We start from the raw sequence: 26,916 nt of genomic DNA on the forward strand, positions 1-26,916 counted from the left end.
GGATGGCACTAGTACCAAGCTTAGGGAGCATGGGGCGACTTCCAACTCTGAAATCGGCCTAGAAGAAGTAGTAAAACATTCGGTAAGCTCGCACGCTCTAAGACCCGAGCAGCTAGATGAGCTAAAAGGGGTGTTAGGGGAATATCTCGACAGATTCAGCGATCGACCAGGTAGAACCGAACTAATAACGCATGAAATAAAGCTGACATCAACCAAACCCGTAAGATCAAAACCTTACAGAGTGTCTCCAAGACAGAGAGAGATTATGGAGGCAGAGATACAGCACATGCTAGAGTTGGGAGTTATTGAGCCCGCTGAGAGTGACTACACGTCACCGCTAATACTGCTAACAACCCCTAACAAGGACCCTCGTCCGTGTGTTGACTACAGGAAGTTAAATGCCATCACCAGGGATCAGCTATACCCGATACCCAACATCGAGGAACGAATTGAAAGAGTTAGCGCTGCTAAATACATTTCAACTATAGATCTCGTGCGGGGGTACTGGCAAGTTCCCCTTTCAGAAAGTGCCAGCCGCTATCCCGCATTCATCTCACCTGTAGGCACTTTTCGCCCTCTCGCACTCAGCTTCGGGCTTAAGAACGCGCCGTTTAGCTTATCTAAGTTAATGGATATTGTCCTAAAAGACTTGCAGGAGTTCGCCTTGCCATATCTTGATGATGTAGCAATTTTTTCGGACAGCTGGCAACAACACGTAACGCACCTCAAACACGTGTTCTCACGGTTGAGGGAAGTCGGCTTAACGATGAAAGTGGAAAAGTGTAGATTTGGTTGTTCGCAGGTTATTTATCTGGGCCATGTTGTCGGCATCTGGGCCATGTTGTCGGCCAGGGCACGAGACGGCCGGCCGAGCTGAAAATAGCTGCGATTGGAGAATTTTCTCAGCCGCGCACGAAAACAGACCTTCGTTCATTTTTGGGACTTGTGGGGTATTATCAACGGTTTTTCCGAATTACTCGCAAATGGCAAGTCCATTAACGGACGCCCTCTGAAAGGGAGCACCAAGTAGCGTACACTGGGATACGGACAAAGAGAACGCTTTCCAAAGTTTGGAAACGCTATTAGTTTCTCGTCCTGTGCTTCGCGCGCCAGACTACACAAAGGAATTCATAGTTCAATGCGACGCAAGCGACAGAGGTATAGGCGTGGTACTTAGGTCGGCGACGCTAACGAGGAGCATCCTATCCTCTATGCCAGCCGTAAACTAAATGTAAGCGAGGAAGCCTACAGCGCTTCAGAGAAGGAATGCGCTTGTTTACTTTGGGCCACCCAGAAGTTGTCGTGTTACTTGTACGGAGCGAATTTCATCTTCGAGAACGACCACTGTCGTCTGACGTGGCTCAATCAAATGTCACACAAAAATGACCGCTTGCTCCGATGGAGTCTCACTCTCCAAGAGTACAACTTCTCCGTTAGATATAAGAAGGGAAAGTTGCATAGCAATGCGGATGGTTTGAGCAGGCTAATTTGAATTCTGCGTTTAAGGGTCCCGCCTAAATTTTAGGGTTACTAGTGTTAATTTTGTTAAGCTAAGAAGATCCCCTCTCATTTAGCAGGATTCCCTCCATGATTGCTGAATTTGTCGGCACGAAATTGCTTTAAAAAAAGTGGCATAGCGAAATGCAGCAGTTTTTGTTTCTGCACTTATGTTTTCTTTGAAGCCTAGCGGGTCTAAAGTGAGAGCCAAGGTATATCATCTCGGCGCAGAGCCGTATTGTGGGGTTCGTTTTGCAGTTGCCTGTCCTTGTTAGATGTTTTGGGGCGCTGACACATTACCCAAGTGGTTGCTGCGAGCCAAGACATCACCCCTTGACCACCAGCCGTTCTCTTCCTGCCCAGCGGTTGTCAGCGCAAGGACAGCCGAAATTTTCCGGGCCATGGAGGCACTGTTAAGAACGGCCCAGCTGAGGTGCAAGTTTTGCCAGCCAGTTGCGACAGCGGCGTCAACTTTCTAGGAACGCCACCGTTACGCTCTAGCCTCGTCGCCGTTGTGACTGAATGCGTTCGGCGGGCCAACTATTGTTACCGATCCCACCAACGCCGACCTCTTCTGCTATGAGCGGAGGAGTTGCCGCAGGAACGTCTACGAAGGCCCCTTCCTACGCGCCGTCCAAGACGCAAGACAATGGGCACCCGGCCGCGCTGCAGGGGTCAGCTCGGGGAATAAAAGGCACCTTTCCTGACACAAGCCCCGAGTTCTACGAAGTCCGTCTGACGTCGGCTCCGGACGGTGAACCTCGCGCAAGGAAGTGTGTGTGTGTGTGTGTGTGTGTGTGTGTGTGTGTGTGTGTGTGTGTGTGTGTGTGTGTGTGTGTGTGTGTGTGTGTGTGTGTGTGTGTGTGTGTGTGTGTGTGTGTGTGTGTGTGTGTGTGTGTGTGTGTGTGTGTGTGTGTGTGTGTGTGTGTGTGTGTGTGTGTGTGTGTGTGTGTGTGTGTGTGTGTGTGTGTGTGTGTGTGTGTGTGTGTGTGTGTGTGTGTGTGTGTGTGTGTGTGTGTGTGTGTGTGTGTGTGTGTGTGTGTGTGTGTGTGTGTGTGTGTGTGTGTGTGTGTGTGTGTGTGTGTGTGTGTGTGTGTGTGTGTGTGTGTGTGTGTGTGTGTGTGTGTGTGTGTGTGTGTGTGTGTGTGTGTGTGTGTGTGTGTGTGTGTGTGTGTGTGTGTGTGTGTGTGTGTGTGTGTGTGTGTGTGTGTGTGTGTGTGTGTGTGTGTGTGTGTGTGTGTGTGTGTGTGTGTGTGTGTGTGTGTGTGTGTGTGTGTGTGTGTGTGTGTGTGTGTGTGTGTGTGTGTGTGTGTGTGTGTGTGTGTGTGTGTGTGTGTGTGTGTGTGTGTGTGTGTGTGTGTGTGTGTGTGTGTGTGTGTGTGTGTGTGTGTGTGTGTGTGTGTGTGTGTGTGTGTGTGTGTGTGTGTGTGTGTGTGTGTGTGTGTGTGTGTGTGTGTGTGTGTGTGTGTGTGTGTGTGTGTGTGTGTGTGTGTGTGTGTGTGTGTGTGTGTGTGTGTGTGTGTGTGTGTGTGTGTGTGTGTGTGTGTGTGTGTGTGTGTGTGTGTGTGTGTGTGTGTGTGTGTGTGTGTGTGTGTGTGTGTGTGTGTGTGTGTGTGTGTGTGTGTGTGTGTGTGTGTGTGTGTGTGTGTGTGTGTGTGTGTGTGTGTGTGTGTGTGTGTGTGTGTGTGTGTGTGTGTGTGTGTGTGTGTGTGTGTGTGTGTGTGTGTGTGTGTGTGTGTGTGTGTGTGTGTGTGTGTGTGTGTGTGTGTGTGTGTGTGTGTGTGTGTGTGTGTGTGTGTGTGTGTGTGTGTGTGTGTGTGTGTGTGTGTGTGTAAACCGTCCCGCAGAGAGGCGACTTGTTTACGATGACTGGACGGCCGTTTCCGTCACCTGGGTATCGGGGGAGAAACGAGTGTTTCTAAACCGCTGTTGTGCGGCAGCTCGGTGCACTTTCTCAAGCAGTCATGTGAGACTGATGTACTTTCTCTCGCAGTCATGCTAGACTGATGAACTGCATGTTGATACTGTAAATAAACCCATATTCCTCGTTCTCGATGAGAAGCAGTCCTTCCCTTCAACAACGTCCTCAGCGTGGATAAGTTGGACGACGGTATGGGCCAGCTACCTTCTAATTCATGCCCGACTCCAATCTTGACAACGAGTTACGAACGGTGGGATTGAGCCCCCAGTCCTAACACCGTCTGTCTAACCCGTGTAGGCGTATGCAGTACAACGTGGCGTCACTAATTCTTGAGCTTCAGAGGTGAAGAAGCGCTTGATTCTATTAAACAGACAATCTAATAATAAAAGAACAATCTTCCAGACCTTCATATACTAGAAATTAGGTGTAACCAGGTTTGTAATACTAATTTGGAGCTCCTTGCATTATTAACAGTAGCGCATACTGTATATACAGAGCTTGTGTAGCACCCTCTTGCACAAAATTTGTAAGGATTAGGTTTTGTAATAAATTTTCAGCTATTCGATATCCAGCTTTTTTTTTCTTTATTTGATTTGATATTCGATTCTAAATCTACTATTCGGTATTAGCGCACCCCTACAAAGAAGTTAAAGAATGCTAGTTATGTTTGCGCCAGTAGTATAGCACATGCATTCAAGAACACCTTTTTATACGTGTTGTCATATATTAAGCTTGTGGATGAGATACGATTCCCTATATTTTACGTCTCTCGGAAGCGTGACTGTAGCCTACGAAGTGCAATTTAATTAAATTGTGACATGGTAGGTTCAAATACTGTGGGTCTGCTTTCGGAAGTTTCTTGGCAGTGGCCCTGTGATTTTTGTTTAATCTAACGTTCATTGGCTGTCCTGTTTTGCCGGCACACTGTTTGTATTTAAGCATATAAACAATACAGGCAGTAAGTTAATCATGGCTTCTGGCTATGCGTGTGCGTGTACAGCTCCTGAAACCTGCGCCTTTATGTGGGTAGAGCACGGGCCTTTTTGTCAGGTAATAATGAACCATTTTTTACAGATGCAGCTGATGCGTCAGGGTGACCACGGATTTTTCTATAAGTTATTTTGCATGACGCCGCAGCTCTTTGACAAGCTATTGAGCTTTGCCGCAGCGGACCTCACACGGTAGCACCATGTTCGAGAACCCCTGGAGCGTGGAGAACGACTTGCTATAGCAATGAGGTTTGTAAAGGCTAGTTGCCCCTACGGAAACAATATGCGATTAGAGGAATACAGAATGTGCGGCCTAAAGAGGAAACACAGTTTATTTGTTATTTATTGCAATATTTATTTTATGTTATTTATTTACATAATACTGCTACCAGCCTCTTGGCAGCCAAAGCAGGGAGGGGTCACAAAACATTGAAGCAAAAAAAAAAAAAAAAAAAGAACGAAGCAACTGACGATGAGCGCGTGAAAAAAGAACGCAAATACATAATCTGCTTAATTATGCAGAACGAAACAAAACTCATCGGGAAATAAAAGTTGGTCACAAAACGTCAAGGAGGCACAAAAACGTTTGCAGGAACACTCCCACTTGTCGTTGCCAGGTTCCGCGCTAAGAAACAATGGTCCGAAACGGGTAGCCCGTGCCATCAAGTCAATCGGGTAACCGAGAACAACAAAAAAAGTAAAAGCAGCACAGACGTAGGTTTGTTGGTGACTGTTGTGACTTTGTGGTGTATAAGATTCCCTTTCTTGGACGCGTTTTTATATCGGCCAAACGGGGCGGTGCATCAATGACCGCATGCGCGAGCACTCAAAGTTCAAAAACACGCTAAAGATAGTCAGTTATCACTGCATTGCAATGAATGCGGCTGCAAGCCCTCTTTCAAAGATGTGACCTACCAGTCAAAGTACCGCGATGAACGCGCCCGTCTTATTTCCGAAGCTTTCCACATTCATGTTAGCGGCGAAGAATGTGTAAGCCTTCCTTCTATTTCTCTCCTTCCGAAGGAGATTGCCTTACTATCGCATTAATTGCCATTCCCCCCTGCGCATGCCCAATTCTGTTGATTCTGTGGCTTGAGATAGCGGCGGAGTATATATATGCTGACTGAAACAATAAAGACAATTTGGTTGTTAGTCAGCGCTGTTGTCTGTGTCCCTTCACTCGTGCTGTTATTTTAGTGCTGTTTTTATTGCTCGTATTTAAGCTCGACAGCGATGTGCCGCACCGCTTCACCTACAACCTCCGACAGACACCAGTGGGTACCTGTTCTTCCACGTTCGCTGCGCACACAAGTCCTTGAAGCCTTTCACGACGACCCATCTGCTGGCCATTTGGGTTTCTATAAAACATACCACCGCGTTAGGAGCTGTTTCTTTTGGCCAGGCATGCGTACCTTTGTGGCCAAGTACGTCGCTTCTTGCGCCCAGTGTCAACGGCGGAAACGACCGACTTCACCTCCTGCTGGCCTTTTGCAGCCAATCCCACGTCCCGAGACACCCTTTGCCATCGTTGGGATAGACCTAGTCGGCCGTCTGCCCATAACGCCGGCAGGTCATCGATGCATATTGACAGCTGTTGACCATCTCACACGTTACGCAGAGACCGCTCCTCTACGCTCTAGTTCGGCCTCATACCTTTGCAAACTTCTTTCTGGATGCCATTGTGCTGCGTCATGCAGCACCTCGTGTACTGTTACGTGACCGTGGCAAGACTTTCATGTCAACAATTATCGAAGAAGTACTCGGAGCTTGTGGCACAGTTCATAAGACGACATCCGCATATCACCCTCAAACAAATGGCTTAACAGAGCGATTTCATCGCACACTGAAAGATATGATATCAATGTATATCGGGCCAAACCACGACAACTGGGACAAACTTTTTGTGACGTTTGCTCACAACACCGCTATCCAATGAACTACGGGGTACTCACCTTTCTACCTAGTTTACGGGCGTTCACCAACATTAACCATCGACGCCGCTTTGTTCAATGCTCCAACTAACACCTCGGCTAGTATACCCGAACAGTTAGTCTCGAGACTTGAGGAATGCCGTCAACGTGCTCGCTTCAACGCTGAACTTAGTCAGCTTGATCGCAAGCACCGTTACATCTCTCGTCGCGACATCTCCTTTCGTCCTGGAGAGGAAGTGCTCCTTTGGACTCCCATTCGGACACCCGCTTTGTATGAGAAGTTTGAATCTTGCTTCCTTGGATCCTACATTATTAATGTACAAACATCCCCCGTGAACTATCGCGTTACTCCCGTAGACGTTTCTTCGGACCATAGTTGTTGTGGTTCAGAGATCGCTCAAGTATCGCGCCTAAAACGATTCGTTCGGCGTTTCCCTCCTGGCTAAGTCGCGGCCTGGCTGGCCGCTTGCGCGCGCGGAGAAATTAGTGTGAGCATTATTCATACGCTTCATATTATCATCTGTACATACTCATCATCACTATTTTTGGGGCCTGGTGGTGGGGCTCTCACTCGGGAGAATAAAGAAGAGTCTAACCACCTAAACCTTGTCTCACAAGATATATATGCAAAGAGCACTTACAAAAGAAACGCTTTGTGAATTCAGCCCCTGGCTATTTGTGTTTGTGTGGTGCAGGCAGAGCGTGTGATGTGATAGGCGCGATCTGCGATGCCGTCTTAGCTGGCGACTCTGGCTAATCTAAGAAGAACGGCGAGTGTGGTTTTTTTTGAATATTCAGCTGTTTTCATGGCCTAAGAGGAAGCTTTAGCTCGGGCCCAGCTCCGACGTGGCCTATTCAAATACATGTAAAACGCAAATACCTTTTTATGAGATAACCCCTGGACCGATTTTAATGACATTTGTTGCATTTGAGAGAGAAAGTTAAATTGTAGCGACTGTTGCAAGCGGAATTTCGATTTAGGGACTGAAATTTGTTAAAATAATTTTCGAAAATTTGAAAGTTCGAAAAAGATACAGGCACGAAGTTTATAAATTAATAGCTCTGCATCAAGAACAGATTTTGCCGTTCTGTAAAGGTTATCCATTAGACCATTCAAAGCGGACAAACTCGATATGTGAATTTACATCTTACGTGAATTTCTTACGTTGTGTATAAGGATTCTGCAAAAGCTGGATTTCCATATCGCTGAATTTTTTCATATTCATCTGTAACATATCAATTTTGCCAGTTTTATATGCACTATCATATGCAATTCACAGAATCGTGATATCTTTTTTCAGTGCCGATATACATAGTTGTAAACTTAATAATTTCATTTTGTGAAAATTTTAAATTTTTGCCAGTTTTTAATGAAAAATTGACGACCTAAATCAAAAATTTTAAACTAATAGTCGCTAGATGTTAAGTTTTTCTTTGAAATGCAACAAACCTCGTCAATATTGGTGCAGTGGTTGCCGAGAAAAAACTAATTCTCCTTTTACGTGTGTTAATATAGGAGCACCCAAGCTAAAGCTTCTTCTTAAGTGTAGTAATATCCGAGACAGAATTGTTATCGCGTGATGTACACACCGGATTTGCTAGTTTGCAATGCTCAAGCATGGTGCTGATAATATAAGGGGTTTTACGGTGCAAGGGCTAAGTATGGCCAAATATCGCCTCAGACATGGTGAGGAACCTTTCAAACGAACAGACACGTTGCTTGGCGGTGTCCAGTAGCAGCTGCCGTGTTGACTGATCTACGAAACATTTTCCAGCGTGTTCACACTTGTGCGATGTCTACACACACACACTCTCTAATGCTTGTCTTGTGACAAACCCTGCTACGATAACGTACCAGCGAATATTTTTCTTCATTGGGTCACTATTCTTGCTTACCAATAATTTACTTCATCAACCAGTCGCGCTTTTATATCTTCCTTGGTTATCTAGTGTATGCTCAGGTCAAGTTGTACATGCGCTAGAAAAGCTAATGCCGTGTCTTTTTTTTTAATGGGGTTTTACATGCCAAAACCACTTTCTGATTATGAGGCACGCCGTAGTGGAGGACTCCTGAAATTTTGACCACCTGGGGTTCTTTAACGTGCACCTAAATCTAAGTACAAAGGTGTTTTCGCATTTCGCTCCCATCGAAATGCGGCCGCCGTGGCCGGGATTCGATCCCGCAACCTCGTGCTCAGCAGCCGAACACCATAGCCACTGGGCAACCACGGCAGGTTAATGCCCTGTCTTGATTTGTGGAATAGTCGCGGCAGCGTTTCACATCGAACTCTCTCTCAGGAAGCTATCGCCTGTAAAAAAAAAAGAAAGAAAAACTCATGCACTTCTGTCTACCATAGGTATACGCTGAAATGCGCTCAGACGACAGTCGCTCATCGAGAGTCGCATAGAGGGACAGCACCAGTGCATCACGTAAACCAGGTCATGAGATATCCTCGAGCAGACGGCAAGTGAACCGTGCCCCTTGCCTAAATTAACGAATACACTAAAACAGGGGAGGGATTCATGCGTAAGTTAGTTTTCAGGTTTGAAGGTGTTCTCCAACCACGAAAAAAAGAAGCCTTCAAGTTCTCAAGGTTTCGTACATCTATACAAAATGGTCTAAGAAAATTTCTGACTGCATAGAACCCGCTCTCCTGCGGTTCACTTGAGCGGTTCTGAGCGCACAAAAATAACTACAGCGCAAACGCGTACCTCTTCCTGGCGTCTTCGCGTTGCACCACTATTTTTCTTGTTTCCTGCTTTACAAAGCGCCTTGCGCTTGTTTTGATGCCTAGGCATTCCGCACCAACGCTCGCAATAAGCGCGCCGCTCAGGCAGAGAAGGGAGGCGCAAGGTTTTCCACTCACGTTCGAGCTGGAGGCGGAGGGAGGAGGTGGGAGACGCCACAAGTTCAGAGTTGAAAGCTTGGCATGTGAGCCGGGCCTCGTGGTGCCATCTTTGGAGCTTGTCCAACGTCGCCCAGCTACGCGTGACGCCGTCCCGGGCATCTGACGAGCCTTCCGTGGCCTCAAGAGGCGTGGGCTGCGACCCGCCCGAAAGCGAGAGACTCCACCGCAGGCTGGGCCGTGGCTTGCCTGCATTGAAATGAGTGAAAGTCGCACGCGGAATTCTCAAATGGTTGTCTGCGAGAACGACGCTCCAACGAAGCCACTCGAGGATTCCGCCCCATTGAGAATCGCCTGCCCAAGGGCTGGCTGCAATTCGAGCGAGCTCCCGCCAAACGACGCAGCCGTGTTGCGTGTCGGGTTGGCGGCTCTGCAGCTACAGCATCGTCCAGAGTCCTTTCTTTGATTCGGGGTTTCATCGCTTAGCTGCGCCGGTTTTCTAAGGTCCATACATTGTTCGCAGTAAAGTAACGCTATTACGAGGTGCCAGCTCTCCAGAAGTGCCTATTTAAATTTTGATCGACTTCCTCTGTGTTTTCACACGGATCCGCAAGAGGCGGTTAGCATGCTTGCATGTCCTTGCACGCCTAAACACCAAAGGTACAATGCTTAAAAGGACACTAAAGGCAAATATTAAGTCAAGCTAAAGTGATAGATTAGAGTTCGAGAATCTAAAAGGCGTCAATATTATCGCGAACAGAGCCTTAATAATCGAGAAATTGAGGTAAATGCACGACATGATTACAGACTCCCCCGGGACATTCAAGCACTTGCCCGATGACGAAAGCACTCCTCAGTTAAATTCTGTCACTAGTAGTCACCTACTCATTGCACAAAACACAAAACATCCTCGTATTGTACTATAAGACGAAATAAAATGCTACTCATCCTGGTATATATTATGTTTAGACAAACGAACTCATTGAAATTACCCTTCTCACCGACATGGGCGGTCGAAGGGCTTCGTTTCCTCTCGACTGCGCGCCGCCCACGCTTTCGCGTGTCAGTAGTTGCCGCGTAGTGCTGCGCTGGTTTTGCTGGCTCGCGAAACTCGAACAAATTGCAAGTAGCAGAGAATTCAACTTCTATGGGATGTCGCGAGATGCCCGAACGGTCTACACCACTTGGCCAAACAGCAGCTGCAGCGGGGAATCAGCCGCTCCCACTTTATTTGTCTTGGCTCGGTACCGCCGTCTGTCGGACGCCGTTTCACTCACCGACGGTAGAAAACGGCATTGATGGCGTATGCAACGTCACCACTCCCGCGGTTGGGTGGCGGGAGATTTGAATTTCGAGAAAGGTATTCGGACCGTTCACATGCAATTTTCTCGTAAACTAAGTCTTTTCTTGGCACAAAATGAGCATTGCGAGGTTTCTGGAATGTTATTTAAGCAGTCCACGTCGACTTAGTATTAGCCCTTAGTGCCCCTTTAACAAGTAAACCATTTCCTAAAACGTTATGTGAAGAATATGGTTACCGACTACGCTCCCAAACCTAACTGGATTTCCTACTGCACTCGAAAACCATTCAAAGATGGGAGAATATTTCTTCAAGTCTCGAAAGCTGGTCCATTGCAGACGGACCAAAAGAAGAAGGGGGGCGGGAAAGAAAAGGAAAGCCCGGGTTTTCTTGAGGAAGTAGGAACGTCTATCATCGTTTGTCTGCTCACTGAAAACTAATGAGAGAACTTTTAACTAATGCAGTGATTTACGCGTCACGCCCCTACGCCTTGGCCACAAGAAACGCCGTTCAGTGAAAGACATCTATTTCCGATCGAGCAGTTTGGAACAGACGATCCCATTACCAGGGAAAGGGGCTAGAACACAAATTTCGGCAGTGTTTTCAAGCCACCAGAAGTAGGCAGTACTATCGACTAAGAACCCTGAGAAGGCGATCGCGTTATTAGGGACACGTTTGCTTCTTCCCACAGCAGAAACCCCCGGCTGCAAGTGTATGCGCTGCCACCATTATAACCGACAGAGATTGGGGTATGATACCTTTCCGCTGTCGTTCAATGTGGCGGTCATCTACTGATAACTTGCTGTTTCGTGCACCATTAAAACACACTACGCAAAGCATTGGCGCTCCTGTAAGCAGCTTCCCCAAAGCGTCTCTGTATCAGTCAGTGACGATCTTAATTGGAGCTCCATTGCATTGTTTCCCCTGTTTTGGAGACCTATGTCTCGAAAGTTGCGCTAATCTTAGGTTTCCGCTAGGCAGACATGACTCCACTATATGCAACTGCCTCCATTTCGCAATCTCGATATGTGCCCCAAAGGCAATAATTCTTAAGTTTGTGAATCTATTTAGTGAGATACTTTGACATGGCAATTTGTCGTGCAAGTGATGTCCGCTTAGGCAGTTTATCCGCGCTATCTGCACCACGCGATTTCAAGAAAATTAAGCAAACACCCGGTATATACAGAGCCTTCGAAGTTAAACTATAAGTATTTTGAATAAAGAAAGGGCTTTATAAGTTAGGGTGTATATTTATATTACAAACTTGAATACGTGCCTTTTCGAGGATGATAGAGGTGTCATAAAACTTGTAATTGTCTTCATATACACATGCATTCAAGTTTTTTAATATAAACTTTGACCGGAGCCCCTAAATCAAAAGAAACGATTCATTACAAATTCGTATGTATGTATTTCTTGACTTTATTTGTTCGAGATAATTGTGTCAGCAAAAGTGAATAAACCAGCTGTGAAAGCAACATTTGTCTACTTCCACCATAGCCTCTTTTATTTATTTAATGGTTAAGTCCATATATAATACATCAAGTACACAGGCCACGAAATGCAACACGGTAGAAAAATCTGCAAGTGTCACTACTTTAAAACAAAAATTAAATGCAGCATACAATATGTTTCCCACCCGACAAAACATTAAATTCATTACTTATCTCTGTATTGATCGACAGCATGAGTGGCCTACAAGAACGCTTTCTAATGTGCCGGAGTAGAAATTTCTCAATGAAAGAAATAGTTCCTGAATGAGATGTGGCTTACACAAGCCTTGAAACCTCTTGGTCTAAGCTGAATGCATTCAAGAGTGGAACGTATCTTTTTTGTTGGCGAGTTGGATGACGAAAGTATTGGGGTCTGGCTGGAATAGAGTGCGAAGGCGGAGTGTGCGGTCGTTGCAATAGTTCATGGAACACGTGCTGCGATAAGATGTATGCTAACCAACGACGCTCGTAAAATACACGAGACGCACATAAAAAAAAATCAGTACGCGATTCTTACTGTACAAGGGTATTCCTAAATGTATCAAAAATTCCTTGTCTCCATTATGTTTGATGACGCATTGTTGCATGCCATATTACTCTTTCTGCATAAGCACACGTGTATGCGTTTTGTAAACGTATAATACAAAGACTCGAAAGAACTAAAGGCATTGGAATATTTGGCAATGTACATTGCAATTTACATCTCGACTGAGCATAAAGTGATAATTTGAGAGGTAAAACGAAATATACACCATAACGCGAAAACATAGCGAAATAATTGTAATATTCTAGGCGCTCCAGAGCTCACAGGCCATACCTGTTCCAATAAAAGGCATCATATAACTGCATCGCTCATGCACAGACGCAGACGTGGTTGAAAAACAGAAGGAACGTAAACCGTTGTACACGTAGCGTGACACGATTGGTGAACAGAGCACGTGTCCTTTTCCTGGCAGGGAAATTTATCGTGTTGAATGAGCGTTGAGACTACACGACAGTAACTTGTCTCTGCTAACATATTGGGCATTCCGCTCTGGTTGAATGGGATAGTGACCATCTTAAAAAATATAAGGCCTTACCTAAGCCTAGGAAGTGCTTAGACCTGAGGTACTGAAGGAACGGGTTAAGAAAAAAAGTTCCTTTTGTTCCCGCCGGCTGCCACACAAGGCCGTATCATTAAGCATCCTTGAATAGAGGTAGCGAGGTAGTGTTGATGGATCTGCTTCGGACCCGCAAATATTGTGGCACATAGAAGGAAGAACCAGAAATGGAGTGCATGGCCACGTTTTTCCTGATATTTATAGCACTAACTTTTTATTTGACTGCAAGATATTTCCCGCGCCGGGCCTGAGGCTTTCATTCCTCATAGAAGCAACTGTAACATCGCCAAATTTCAGTTTCTCGTTTTTCTTTTTGTGTGGAACAACCAGAAGAAAGTGGAATGGGGGGCACACCGAAAATTGATGCTTTGGTGCTGCATGCTGAGCTCGTAAAACCGAAAGTTTCTTTAGCGCGCGCTCATCTTCGAAAACGTTCACAAAGGAGTACTAACACACTTCTTGACAAACCTTAGACAGCAGCATAATATCCACGTGGTAAACAAAGCTGCAAGAACGCAGGCACACGAAAAAATAATAAGCAACGCAGCCGCTCCCGTTGCGCAGTGGTTTAATTCTCTGCTTAATGTTCTGTACTGCTCAGCTTAGCAGCTTACAGTATAGTAAATAACAGCATACGGATGCCAGTAGCGCCGATATTGTCGCTTTCGCAGTCGTGCTTGAATAAGTATTGCCTTCAGGCTTTTCAAATAGATAGCACCGTATAATTTTTTTTCTTTACATAAAAAAGAGAGGCGGCTGAAAGCCGAAAGTCAATCTAGTCGGCAAAAAATTGTGCCAGCGGAAATATTCCAGATTTGTATTTAAAAAAAAATAACTTCTATATATGCAGCAACAACAAAAAAGGTAGTCATCCTGAGATTTTACCGCCCCCCAATACAAAACTCCAACCATGAGCATCAATAATTTGATGCGCGGGCCCAAGTCCATGTTGTTTGCTTTGTTAGCTCGAAAGTATTGACTGAAAAGTCGCAGTCGTAGGACAGACCACAGAGAGCGAAGATGCACTATACCGGTGCGCTATATACGTCGCAAACTGCAAGGAATTGTGCTATCACACGCTTCCGCATGCGAGAGGCATCGACTATGATAACGACGAAAGAGTTGTAAGATGAGCCATTCATTCCAATTTATAGTGAACGCCATACCATGCGAGTGCCTAAAATAACGATTTATTCCATTTGGTCGCAATATTTGCAGAAACCGCAGCTACCCAATCTACTTTTTTTTTTTCGCGGAATGTTTCTGTGGCACATTGTTCCAATTAGCAAACAGAAATTGAACAAAATACGACGTAAGTCCGCTTTGATAGAAGCTTACGAAAGTTCGTAGGTGCTGAGGAAGCGTGCACTTCACAAATGTATACGCTTCAACACGGTTCGTGCAGAGGTGAGAGGCGCTCACCTCCCACCACTTCGCAGAGCACTCGCAGTCGCTGTCCTTCTCTGAGCCGGTCTGCACCCGGTGACTCTGGGTCGAACTTTAGCACCGGAGTTCCAGGGTGCTCTGCGTGAACACAAATCGTGCGCCATTGTTTCGCGGCAACATAGGACACACATGCTTCATTGGGCTTGAAAGACTTAATCACTGCGATTGTTTCGGAAAGAGGTGTCGGTAGAAATGGCGTTTGCATGGCATATCTTTTGTATGCTGTGAAAAAACTGGCTATCTTATTACACACACAAATACATATGTTTAACCTACTTTACGCTCTGCGTTCGTAAAAGTAAACGAAGAAGAAACAGGCCCACAGTTGTATCCACACAGCCTATTTTAGCAAGCAAATGCACTTTGCTGCGCAGTACATATCTTAGACACCATTTGAATTAAGTGCACAGTATTCAAAGAATGCTTAAATAAGACTGAACTGAAAAGCGTGCACTGAAAATCACACACACATAGAGAGAAAGAGAGAGAGAGAGAGACGTGGTTGTTTATGACAGGTGGAACAGAGAAAGCCAAAGAATAACGAGAGCTGACCAGGGGCGTAGCCAGGGGGGAGGCTTATGATGGGGCTTCAGCCCCCCCCCCCCCCCCCCAAATGTTTTCGTGCTGTCATGCCCCGCCGACTAAAGCAACCCCAGACGCCAGAAATCATGCTCGATTTTGTCTAATAGATTGGCCTTTGCACTCTCGAAAAGACATTTCAGCGCGAACATTACGAAATTGGGCTGGAATTCGCGGCAACGCCAATGCACCGGGAGTCGAGTTCGATTTCATTACGTCTTTTGCGTAGGATAAAGGGCCACGGGACGCTTCAGTTGCCGGCTACTCATATTATATTATTGGGATAGCAGTTATATGGAAACTCCAGGCGCATTCCTGCCATCGCCGTCGAACTCATGTTCTCTTTGAAGTTCAAAGGCGATAACATTGCGACCGTGCTCGGAATGTTGCATGTGCGAGTGAAAGCAAAATGGGGGGAGGGGGGAGGGGGGGTGCGGCATAGGTGAGCCGACGATGGTTGCTCAGTCTTGTGTGTGCAAAGGAGAAAATCGGGGAGGAAGTGCGCCGCCTTCCGTCGCGCGCGATACATCGGGGGGATTGGAGGGAGGAGGGGGCACGAGATCTTTGAATCTGTGGTTGCGCAACATGTTTATTTGCCTTGGTTGAGGCATCATATATAGTGACTTTTGATTAGATACGTATATTTATTGGATAGTTATACGTATATTTAAATATTTTATTGCGAGGTTTTGTGTATATGTGCAGTGAACTTTGTTTCCTGTTACACATTTTTGTCATTTATCAAGGTGTATCTTCGCATTTGTGTATTCCATTGTATCTTCGTATTTCTAATGTACGAATGCGAGTCAAATGAAAGTGAGCCAACTCACCCTGCGAAATAATGACTCGGTTCATTATCTGCGACGCATGCGCGAGGCACAGAGGCATCTCTCATTTACAAAAGTGACACGCAGGTGTGAGGATCAAGGTTCTTTAATGCTCTCATACACTAGGTTGAACATGGTTGCGTCACGTAATGGACATTCCAAAGTTGAACGGTGGGGTGTCGCGAGGTTCGTGACAGATGTTTCCCAAAAAGAAATTAGTTGCCGTATGGCTGCCGTGTACGTTGAACATCGCATTTCATTGGCCACTGTAAAGCATTGGAGCAAATGGTTCAAAGAAGGACGGGAAAGTTGCGAGGACGATCCAAGACCGGGCCATAGTCACCGTGCAACCACCTCCAACACAATTGCAAAGGCTGATTAGATAAGAACGGATGATAAGCATCGATGAATTGGCAGGGCGTGTGAACATTAGTCACGGTTCAGGTCCCACCATAATTGATGAACATCTCGGTTATCAGCTCATGTGTGCGCAATGGATGTCCAAGATTTTGAACCACCGCCAGAAGATGGAGACGTTCGGCGCTGCCTTGACTCATCTAATCCAGTATCATGATAAGGATGACGACGTTTTGTCTGCAATTGTGACCGGGGACGAATCATGGTGCCACTACTACGAGCCTGAAACATGACGGCAAAGCTTACTGTGGAAACATTTGAATTCACTACCCCAAAGGAAAGCAAAGGCCGTCATTTCTGCCGGAAAGGTGGTGTTGACTTCTGTTTTCGATCGTCAGGGGCCATTATTCATCGAATTTGCTAAGCCTGCAGAGACTATCAATCGTTTCCCATGTTATGAAACGTTGGATCGGCTGCGTGTCGCAATCAAGAACATACACCGTGGAAAATTGAGGAGTGGGGTCATCTTGCTCCACGGCAATGCCCGTCCCCACGTCGCTGGTGTGGTTAATACAAAACTGGCAAAGTTCAAGTGGGAAACGCTGCAACATCCGCCATACAGCCCAGACCTGTCGGCTTGCGACTTCCACATTTTGGAGCATTAAAAAAAACAGCTCAAGGGAACCATATTCACACCTGAAATACTCAGAGGCATTTTGAAGCAACAACCCAAGGAGTTTTATTAGAATCACGATACTAGTTAGTCAGTGGGACAAATGTCTAAATGCTCATGGAGGCTACTTTAAGTAAAGTACCCTGTTTGTTATATATTCGCGTTGGCTCACTTTCATTTCCCTCGCCCTCATGCATGTTGCAGAACTTCTGCTTTCTATATATTCTCTCTGCTGAAACTATAATTTTGGTGCAATTACTCAATACACGAGCAGCGACAGCTGCTTCTGCACAACACATTGGAACAAAGGACAGCGTCATTGAGATTTTTCCCTGGTCGTTGCATATGTACAAAAATGTAAACAAGCTTCTTGAATGACAGAGAGAGAGAGAGAGAGAGAGAGAGAGAGAGATGCAACTGAGAGAAAGGCAGGTAGGCTTATAAAGTTTTATAAAAATATTTGTCCTCAACTTGTTAATTTCATGGCCTTTACATTTTTCATATCAGGGGCATACACTGCTTTGCTGGTTTGAAACTGATATAGGCGTAGTTCTAAAGTTCGTGTGATATTTGCTTTGCATATTAAATATACAGAAAACATGGAAGCATTGATATCAGTTATTTCGGGCACAATTTTTCAGACATACGTGTATATTCTCTTATGAACAAATACACATTTTACTCGTCTGTACAGGCCGTAGCGTTCAAGAATTTGTTTGCCGCATCTTTGGCAATCGCAACGCACTTATAATTAATGTTTAATGTATTTGATCCCTGGACAACTTCTATAAGGAGGAGACCGAGCTGCAAAGTGAGCCCCCCCCCCAACCCCGAACAAAATTTCTGGCTACGCCACTGGAGCTGACCACATCTTAACTGTGCACTGTAGCACAGTCAATTAGAATGAACTGCGAAGTTTTGACCGCGGCCTTCGTATTAGTCTCCTTTCTATAGTTCTCTGCAGTCTAGAATTTTAAATTGATCCCTTTACTTAGGGAGCTATATTAGCACATGCACGTCTTTTTTATACGAATGGCTATTGGCCTTTCGTTTGCGCAAGCACGATGAATCCTTGGGTTTAACACGATGTGCCAGTGCAGCAGAACTGGTACTGAACAGCATATAGGGCTTTCTGATATTTATATGCTTGCGAACAGCATATACAAGGACTACACGATCAGTTATGCATAGCTGTCACAACTACGTCGAAAATCGCCAACTGTAGAAAACTAGTAGGAATGGGTGGTGAGGCAATGCCGAAGCTTTTTGAACGTTGATGGCCGCGTGGCCTATGATATTGCTCATATTGTGGATGTGTTATTTGGTCTAAAGGCAATTAAGAATTTCATCCAGCTTCCAAGTATTTGCCTAAATGATCGTGTTCAAACCTTCTCCAGTCCTCCAAAAATTGATAGAATTCCTTACTTCATGTCTTGCTCAGGTGCCAATATAAGGAACCTGGATCTTTGAATATTCAGCCCATCTAGTTCAATCGTTCTTATCACATATGCATGCAACGCAATACACAAGCATTTTATAAAATTATTTGGTGAAATCTTCCAGTAATACATGCGGCCTCTTCCCACTCATTATTGGCAAGTATCCGTAATTTTTTGGTCTTCTAGAATTTCGCAGAGTCGCAAGATATGTTTTTTTTTTCAGATACATTACACGGCATTTAGGAGATGACGGCGCCTTCAAGCGACGCCAGCTACTCCCTTTCACGTAAAATGAATGCACATTAAAAATGGTAGAACAAACTATGACTAAAAAAAAGAAAGAAAGAAGGTAACATGCATGAAGAAGTCAAACTTGAAGCTAGATTACATAAATACAACAAAGGCAGCTCACAACAGAGTCAAGCATCGGTTTCATCAAGCTGCAGCACATATAATGCACTGTAATTTGGAACGGCAATTCTTCAGGCAATGGGGCTCTACAAAGTGCTTTAACAAGTTACCATAGCACGATAGATTCCGGCCATCAGTCACTCTGCTTGCGGCGTGAGGAACCATCGGGCTTTTAGTGATTTGTAATTGCCACAGCACGTGCTTTGTAGCCGTATATTGCTTGGCATAGTGTAGTCAGAAGTTACCGAAATACAGTACGTGATCCTAAACATTCTCTGTTGTGCACTGACTCTGCTATAGTTGTGCCTTACCAACGAATCCTAGCACGTTTCAGGGGAGACTGAACTGAATTATAGTACAAAGCTCAACACAGCTAACCGTAATGTGAGTGCTCACTCCTGTTAAGAATTTTGTTCCAGGTGCCCCGCTGTCACGTCCCCCCCCCCCCCCCGGATCAATGCTTTCTAGAAAAAAAAAGCGTTCCCCATGGGACCCTGATGACAGAGTTACGAAACACGCGCACAGCGACGTGTCAGTGAGCCCCCTAGGCGAGATCTCGAAGTCACTGGGCAATGAGGGCAGGCGCTCACCGACCACGACGAGCTCCACGCGCGACGACCTCTCAACCGCGTGCTGGAAACGGACGCGGCACACGTAGAGCCCAGCGTCGCGCGGCGACACGTCAGCTAGCGACAGTGTACCACGTGAGACAGAAAAGTGGAAGCGCTCCTTCCAGGCCGGCGTCACCCGGTGGTCGGCCTGCACCAGTGCGACGCCCTCGGCGCGCGCCACGCTGTAGAGCGGCTCAGCGGTGGCCGACGGGCCGCGCGTCCAGCTGATGAGCGACGGTTCCAAACTGGACCCGCTGAACGAGCCGCCCAGGTCACATGGCAGCCGCGCCTGGCTGCCCGGCAGGGCCAGCACCCGTTGCACTTCAACTGCAGAGAAAGCCATGCGAGAAAATGAGCTCCGGTGTAACATTGATTACGTAAGTCATTCAGACCAACGATGGGGGGCAAGCACATAAAACCACCAAACCACTAAACGTAAAACCAATAAACTGCTTAGACGTGAGTATGTAGTGTCAGAAATTGCAAGGAATGCATTTCAAGGTAGCGTCCTTTGCTCCTGGCCCTTTCCTGCCAACGCAACTCAATTTTACGATGTGCTAGGGACTTCAGCACCACATCGCATTTCTTTCTAGGAGAATTCTTAAAAAACACAGCAAATCCCAGCCAACAACTGAAAGCAGACGATGGCTTAATGTGTAGTTCTGGGTAGATATTATTCGTAAAACAGGGTCGGTTTACTGTAATAATTCATTTTGTTTGATTTTAATCATTTCGTCTTACTCACCGCTGATGCCAGTCAATCCTCGTGATAACGCTGGTAGAAACCCATTATTATATGCAAAGACAAAATGAGTCAAGTATCGCTCAATTATCCCAGCTCAGGTAACCGAAATGGGCCAATGCAGAACTGGTTGATTGATTTGCTTATTTCATGGTATTCGAATTAGCGGCAACTTTCGTCGCAAATTTCGCAAATTGTGCATTTATGAGTCTTGCTCACTTAATAAATTTTATTCGTTTACTCAGACGACGTGATAAGCGGCGACAGAAAAACTAAAGCTTAGAGAGAGAAATGGAGAGAGAAAAGAAAGAGAGCGAACGTGGGGTTTAGGGGCCAATAAAAGTGGTCCTAGAACTGCGTGGCTACACTTCCAGGAAGTCAAGCCTAAACGCAAACTGCACGCACGATAGACATTATACTGAGAGCTTGACATCGCCCCCACCGTAGTTCAAACCTTCGTGTGCAGGTGCTAACATTTCGGTAATGGCAATAAATTTGATTGTTTCGGTTCGTTATCATCATCAGCACCATCATCGTAATCATCATCGGGCCATTTGATGTCCACTTGCAAGACGAAAACTTCTTGCAGCAGTCTCTAGTTACGCCCGTACTGTGCCATCCGACTCCGTCCGATGCCTGCACATTTCTTATCTCACCCCTACTTTGCCATCCTAGGCTGTGTTTTTCTTCCCTTGGCACCACAATCAATTGCTTTGGTAGACTATCCGTTATCATACTATGCCTGACATGATTTTCTGAACTTCATTTCGCTAGAGTCAAGGAAGGTTGTGGCCAATACTGCGCCAAGTTTCCCTGGCAAGGGCATATTCTTTTTAAAGCTCATTGGAGGTTTCCCAATGTGGTTGCACCTGAACTAGTAAAGCTCCACTGGCTTTAGCCCGGCTTTTTAAATTATTTTTTTAATGTTTAGGAGCCACTCGTAGTGTCATGAATGCAACGGATTGGAAGGGAATCCCAGTGAGAACCTGGAGAACAGGTGGCCAATACTGTTACTCACTTTCCGGCTTGGAAATGAAAAAAAAAGAACGACTTCGTTAGCGATTCTGCGGCGAATAACAATGATTTCTTACACACTGTAATGAAGCCGATACAAATTGTGAGGGCTTTCGGCGCTTCATTTATTTCTTGTTATTTTTGTAATGAAGCACAGAACGACTTCACGATTTGTATGAGGATACTTACAAAAAAAAAAATCATGAGCCTTTCCTCTGGGAAGATGGATGACCAGTAAAGCTATGCAGCACACGACAAAAAGGTGCCGGCGAATTTTGAACAAAGATACGAACACAATTATTTTCTTCATCGGTAGCCATTGCGACGAAATGTATTCACACATGTTTATCTTTATACATCCGTGTTCATTCATGTTATACATTCGTTATATACATTCGTTTTTCATTTCCCGATGTAGTGAGCAAATAATTTGAGACCGAAATCACCGCACCGACTGGCAGTGGGCCAGTGCCGTCAGCGTCTTCGCAGAGGAAGGCGCAGTATGGGAACCCTAGCATGATGAGCACCAACGAGCCAGCTGGGGTAGAAGATGACGGCGAACGAGCGAGCAGTGGTACGAGCCATTGCTCATGATTATAGTTCTTGCTCACACAACTTTGTTGACGGACACGAAAAACGCACTAAATCGTAGCCATAAACAGCTTCGCTGTAAGGAATATAAAAAATTCTGGGGTTTTACGTGCCAGCACCCGCATATGACTATTAGACATGCCGTATTGGCGCACTCTGGATTAATTTTGACCACCTGGTGTTCTTCACCGTCGATCTAAACCTAGTTACGTGAGCGTTTTTGCATATCGGCCCCATCAAAACGCGGCCAGGATGGAACCCACGTCCTCGAGCTTAGCAGCGGGACGCCATTGCCATTAAGCTACCGCAGCGGGGGATGCTTCATTCGCGTTAGGAGACGGCAGGTTGGATCTAGTCCCTATAGTATTGTAAGCTGCAAGATATCAGAAACAATGTTGCCACCATACCGTCACTTCAATTGAGTGGCTGCAATGAGCTTTCAACGTCCTGTGAATTTGCGCCATCAGAACAGCGGACCGTTGCCCCCTTCTCATCTGCCTTCGGTGCCCAAGCTGCTACAAGGAAGTCTCAGCTGGTTCTTTGAAAAGTTTAGAAATGAATGCGGGACACGTTAACAAAGTCCCGCGGGTAATATATGTATCTGCGCAACTTCGACGCACGACATACCTATATACTGGCAGAGGCCACTAACAGCTAGGCTCCTCCAAGTAACGTAACTTTCTGTACTTGACGCTAAAGAGATGCTTGTGATTGTACAGATGTTATTAAGTTCTTAAATTGCAAACGACGCTCAGCTTTTAATGAAACATATAGCGATCGCTAAGGCAAGGCTCCAGGTGAAATTATGGCTTACCATCACGAATGCTGTAATCGTGGAATATTTTCTTCTCGCGCGTATTCCGTAAGCAATTTTTTTGTCCACCAATTCGCTCCAACGTACACGAAGAAAACAAAAAATAAGAAACGCCCTCTGCTGAGAAGGTTTCGAGCCACCAAGAAACACGTATGCAGAGAAGTTTGCAGTACGCATCCATGCACCTCGCTGGAGGCGTTCCGGCTCATTATACAGAACCAGGCTTCGGGAGAAAAAGAAGGCAACAAGAAGAGAAAACTACACGTATTGATGCACTATACATGATGCGGTAGAGCGTGTCTAGTTTTCAGGTAAGAACGCGGAAACGTTTCCTCTCTTCAATTGAGTTTGACAATCATTAACTTGCAACTTACGCATGACTTGTAGGAACAACCAAGCCGAGCATCAAAGAACGTAAGAAGAAAAATAGTGACGCGGATGAGCGTGCGGAACTAATACAAATATTGTTAGAAGCATAGCTACACCAGGCATCGGCGGCAAGAATTCGCTCCAGGAAATAAGAACTTCTTGGGCGACATAAGCCATTACAGAAACAAACAGGAACGCAGCCACTCCTTTCAAGCCCCGTGGTCGCCGTTCAAGCGGGTTTATCCTTGCGCAACACTTTCTCTTTTTTCATTTTAGTTCTGTTCACGGTTCTCTCTCTCTCTCGCTCCCCATTTCTTTTCTTTCTCCTTTGGATTTAACGCAAGGCGCCCATAACGTTTGGCGTTCTGAAACGTACCATTATCTGAGTGCAAGTCACGTTTTTTTTTTTTTTTGGCTAAAAGCAACAACATAAACTGTGGGAGACAGTTCGTTATATTCAGGGACGATATTGTCGTCGGCTAGCTAGCCCTATGATTGGCGCCTGTGGTTCTCATTTGCGGTTTATCTATTTGCATACTGAAAAAGTTTGCGCGGAGACGTGAGGAAAAGCCAAGAAGAAAGGATAAGCGTTCGTCCTTCTTTTTTTCTCGGCTTGTCCTTGTGTCTCCGCGCAAACTTTTTTCAGTATGCATTTCAACCAACTAGCCCAACTTTCTGTTCTCTATTTGCCTTTATTCATTTTCTTTTCTGAAACGTGCGTATTATGGCGCATGCAACGACGCTTCGTTCCTTCCTGTCTTTTTCTTTCACCTTGTGTATATTTCAGCGGCGGTGCCAGTTTTCTCTGCAGTATGGCATATTCATTCTTCTCTCCCTCTTTTTGTTATTTACCTACACTCTTTCTACTCCACAGCTCATGAAAGCGCAATGCAAAGAAATCGAGAATCTGTAGCTGTCCCATTTATGCAATATGAGTGCTTTAGTTCGTAAACTTTCTCGGAGGTGTGTGTTGTCCTTGAAGCCTAAAGTATTACTTCCAGAAGCGGCGTTAATTTCTGATTAATTGCCTCTGTACAGACCTCGTTCTTCTCTAGTTTCCTCTAATAACGCGTCAAAATTGATGTCGGCGCCACAACATAGAGCACTACATTACTATTCAGCAACAGTTCAGTATATGCATCAGTCCCACTCGGGTATACTGCGTAATCAGAGATTATTTTTTCATGCTGTTTTTATAACCGGTAGGAAGCATTGTCCTATGGGCCCAACCACCAGCTGGTCGGCGCATAACTACAACAGCGTCCCTCAGGTGCTTCACTCGATGGCGCGAATACCTGCGACATTGGCAGAGCGAAAAGGAGAGGTACAGCGAAGCATGGCACATTCACAGAACCTGAATAGGTGCAGTACACGATGCAGGCAGCAGCACTAGCAATGGCGTTAGCATTTGCGCCATGAAGCGTTTACTATGCGGCTAGTAAGGTCGGACATAACAAAATTTCGTGCTTAGGTAAATTAGAAAATCAAAAGTTTCTTTAATAGTGGATGATTCCCTGCTTAACCGGATATTATAAACTTGCACGAGCTAACCAGTGTGTGTGGTAAAAATAACGTTACTTCAACTTCCCTCTAGACCTTGTTTAATAGCTATGCTTGAATATTTACCTTGTGTAATATCCGGAACTCCACATCCCCGCTTGAGAGTGTCGTAGGCAGACTTAATTTTTATATTTTGCTACAAACGCTATGGCATGTATAGCAATGGCAGCGTGGTATAACAGTAAAATATCAATACTATGTTGGTGTAGGGCGTATGCTTAGATAAACGTTCGCGAAGGCAGTATTTTTCCAAGATATTAAGCCCAGAATTGGTTTAGGCATAATGTTGTAAAAAGAAGTCAAACGAGCAGGAAGAAGAAGAACAAAACTTTATTGGTAGAAAGAACTTCGTTGCCCCTAAAACGGGGTAACGCCGTGTGGTCGGGCCCCTATTCCAAGGCACCGCTGGCTCTCGCCATCCTTTCTGCCCTCCGGACGAGCTTGAGCTGATGCCCGAGGGCGGAGCTGGATAGCAATGACTCCCACCTTGCTCTCGTATTATTATCTTCTTGTTCTTCTGTGTGAGCTGTGCACTCCCATGTGATGTGGTAGAGTGTTGGTGTGCTCCCACACCACGGGCATATGTCCTTGTATGCTGTTGGGTAGTATATGTGCAATTTATGTAGGTTTATGTATGTGTCCGTTTGGTGCCTGCGTAATGTCGCTGAGTCCGCGGCTGAAAGGTTGCTATGCGGGGCTGGGTAGAGCCTTCTGAATTCCCTGTAGTGTCGCAAGATTGCTTTATAACTTGGATCGATGGGTGTCGGGTCCTCCACCATGTTGTCATGGGCAGCTCGGCAATTAGTGAAACCTCGAGCCGCCTCATCTGCATGGAGGCTCCCAGTAACACCCTCGTGTTACGGGGCCCATGTTATCGTTTGGGTATACCTGACGACAAGGTCTCTGCTGATTTCGGTAAGTATCCGGCGTGCCCTCGCGCCGATTTGTCCCCTCTGATAGTTCCTGCATGCGGCCTGAGAATCTGTGATAATTGTTAGTGGAGCATTGCGCTCTATGCCTTCTCATATAGCTAAGGCGATGGCTATCTCTCCGGCTTCTAAAATGGTTGCTCGGGAAACCGAAGCACAGGCCGTGATTTTCCCTTTACGGTTTACGACAACTGCCACCATGTTCTTTGCGTTAGCCCGATATGGTGAAGCATCCGTGAATCGTGTAGTATCCGAGTATTTTGTTGTTTTGTCTATGCATTCTGCTCTAGCTTTTCTCCTTCCTGCGTGTAATGTCGGATCCATGTTTTGTGGTATTGGTGATACCCCATACAAAGCTCTAATCTGGCAGGGTAGACCTTTGGCGTTTTGGTATATTTGTATGCATTCTCCAAGGCCGACTCTTTGAAGAAGAGCTCTGCCGGCTGTCGTTTGCGCCAATCGACTCCTCTGCGCTATGAGTTGGGCCTCAGCCAGCGCATGAAATGTATTGTGGAGGCCGAGGGCTAGAAGCTTCTCATTTGAAGTGTTGCGTGGCAACCTCAGGGCTGTCTTATATGCCATCCTTATTATTTTATCAGCCTTTTCTTCTTCCTCCCTGTTCATGGTATGGTAAGGTAGGGAGTACATTAGTCTGCTAATGACCAAGCTTTTCACCAGTCTGAGGGTGTCTTGTTCCCCCATTCCTGTCCGATTATGAGCCACAGGGGCTATCATCCGGTTAATCTGTGGCGTTGTTTTTCTGATCGTGTTTAATGTGTGTAAACATGTGACATTAGACTGCAGCCACATCCCGAACACTCTTACTATTGACCTCTCAGGAATAATTTTCCCTTCCAGCCTGATCTCGAGTTTGAGTCTCGGGTCAGTTCTTTGTTTTTTGGTTTTTGTGAGGCGAATGAGTTCTGACTTCTCCGCAGAGCACTAAAGTCTTCTTCGTTGGGTATAGTTTTCTATTATATTGGCTGCCCGTTGAAGCTTCTCCTCCTTCTCTCCCAAGTTGCCCTTGGTTATCCATATCGTTATATCATCCGCGTATAGGGAATGACGGACGTCGGGGATTTCTTGGAGTTTTTTAGCTAGTCCAATCATGGCTATGTTTAAGAGTGTAGGCGAAATCACCGCACCCTGTGGCGTTCCTTTGTTAGGAGGATGGATGACTTCAGATTCATCGTTTCCTACTTTGATAACTACTGTTCTCTGGTTGAAGAAGCTTCGGATGTACTGGTACGTCCTTTGACCGCAGCTGGTCTCTGCAAGTCCATCCAGTATCCCTTTGTGACTTACGTTGTCGAAGGCCCCTTTTATGTCGACAGCCATGACAATGTGTTCTCCTGCCTTAGGGACGTTCGTTAATACTTCCTATTTTAAAAGCAGGAGTATGTCCTGTGTTGAAAGATGTGGTCTGAAGCCAAACATGGTGTCAGGCAGTAAGTTGTTTTCTTCGAGATGACGTTGG

At 45.7% G+C, this 26,916-nt stretch overlaps 1 protein-coding gene across 4 annotated transcripts in view; it reads right to left on the minus strand.

The window, feature by feature from the left end:
• The window catches only part of LOC126548278 (nephrin-like), a 727,088-nt gene that overhangs the window by 265,482 nt on the left and 434,690 nt on the right, over nt 1–26,916 (minus strand). For all 4 annotated transcript variants that reach the window (XM_055063648.2, XM_055063647.2, XM_055063646.2 and 1 more), the window contains exons 2-4: nt 19,400–19,747; nt 14,500–14,601; nt 9,206–9,433 (exon numbers count right to left, since the gene is read on the minus strand). In XM_055063648.2, the coding sequence (XP_054919623.2) occupies nt 9,206–9,433; nt 14,500–14,601; nt 19,400–19,747 (678 nt within the window). The remainder of the gene's footprint in view (nt 1–9,205; nt 9,434–14,499; nt 14,602–19,399; nt 19,748–26,916) is intronic.

The sequence above is a fragment of the Dermacentor andersoni genome, chromosome 1 (genome assembly GCF_023375885.2).
Source record: "Dermacentor andersoni chromosome 1, qqDerAnde1_hic_scaffold, whole genome shotgun sequence".
Taxonomy (NCBI): domain Eukaryota; kingdom Metazoa; phylum Arthropoda; class Arachnida; order Ixodida; family Ixodidae; genus Dermacentor; species Dermacentor andersoni.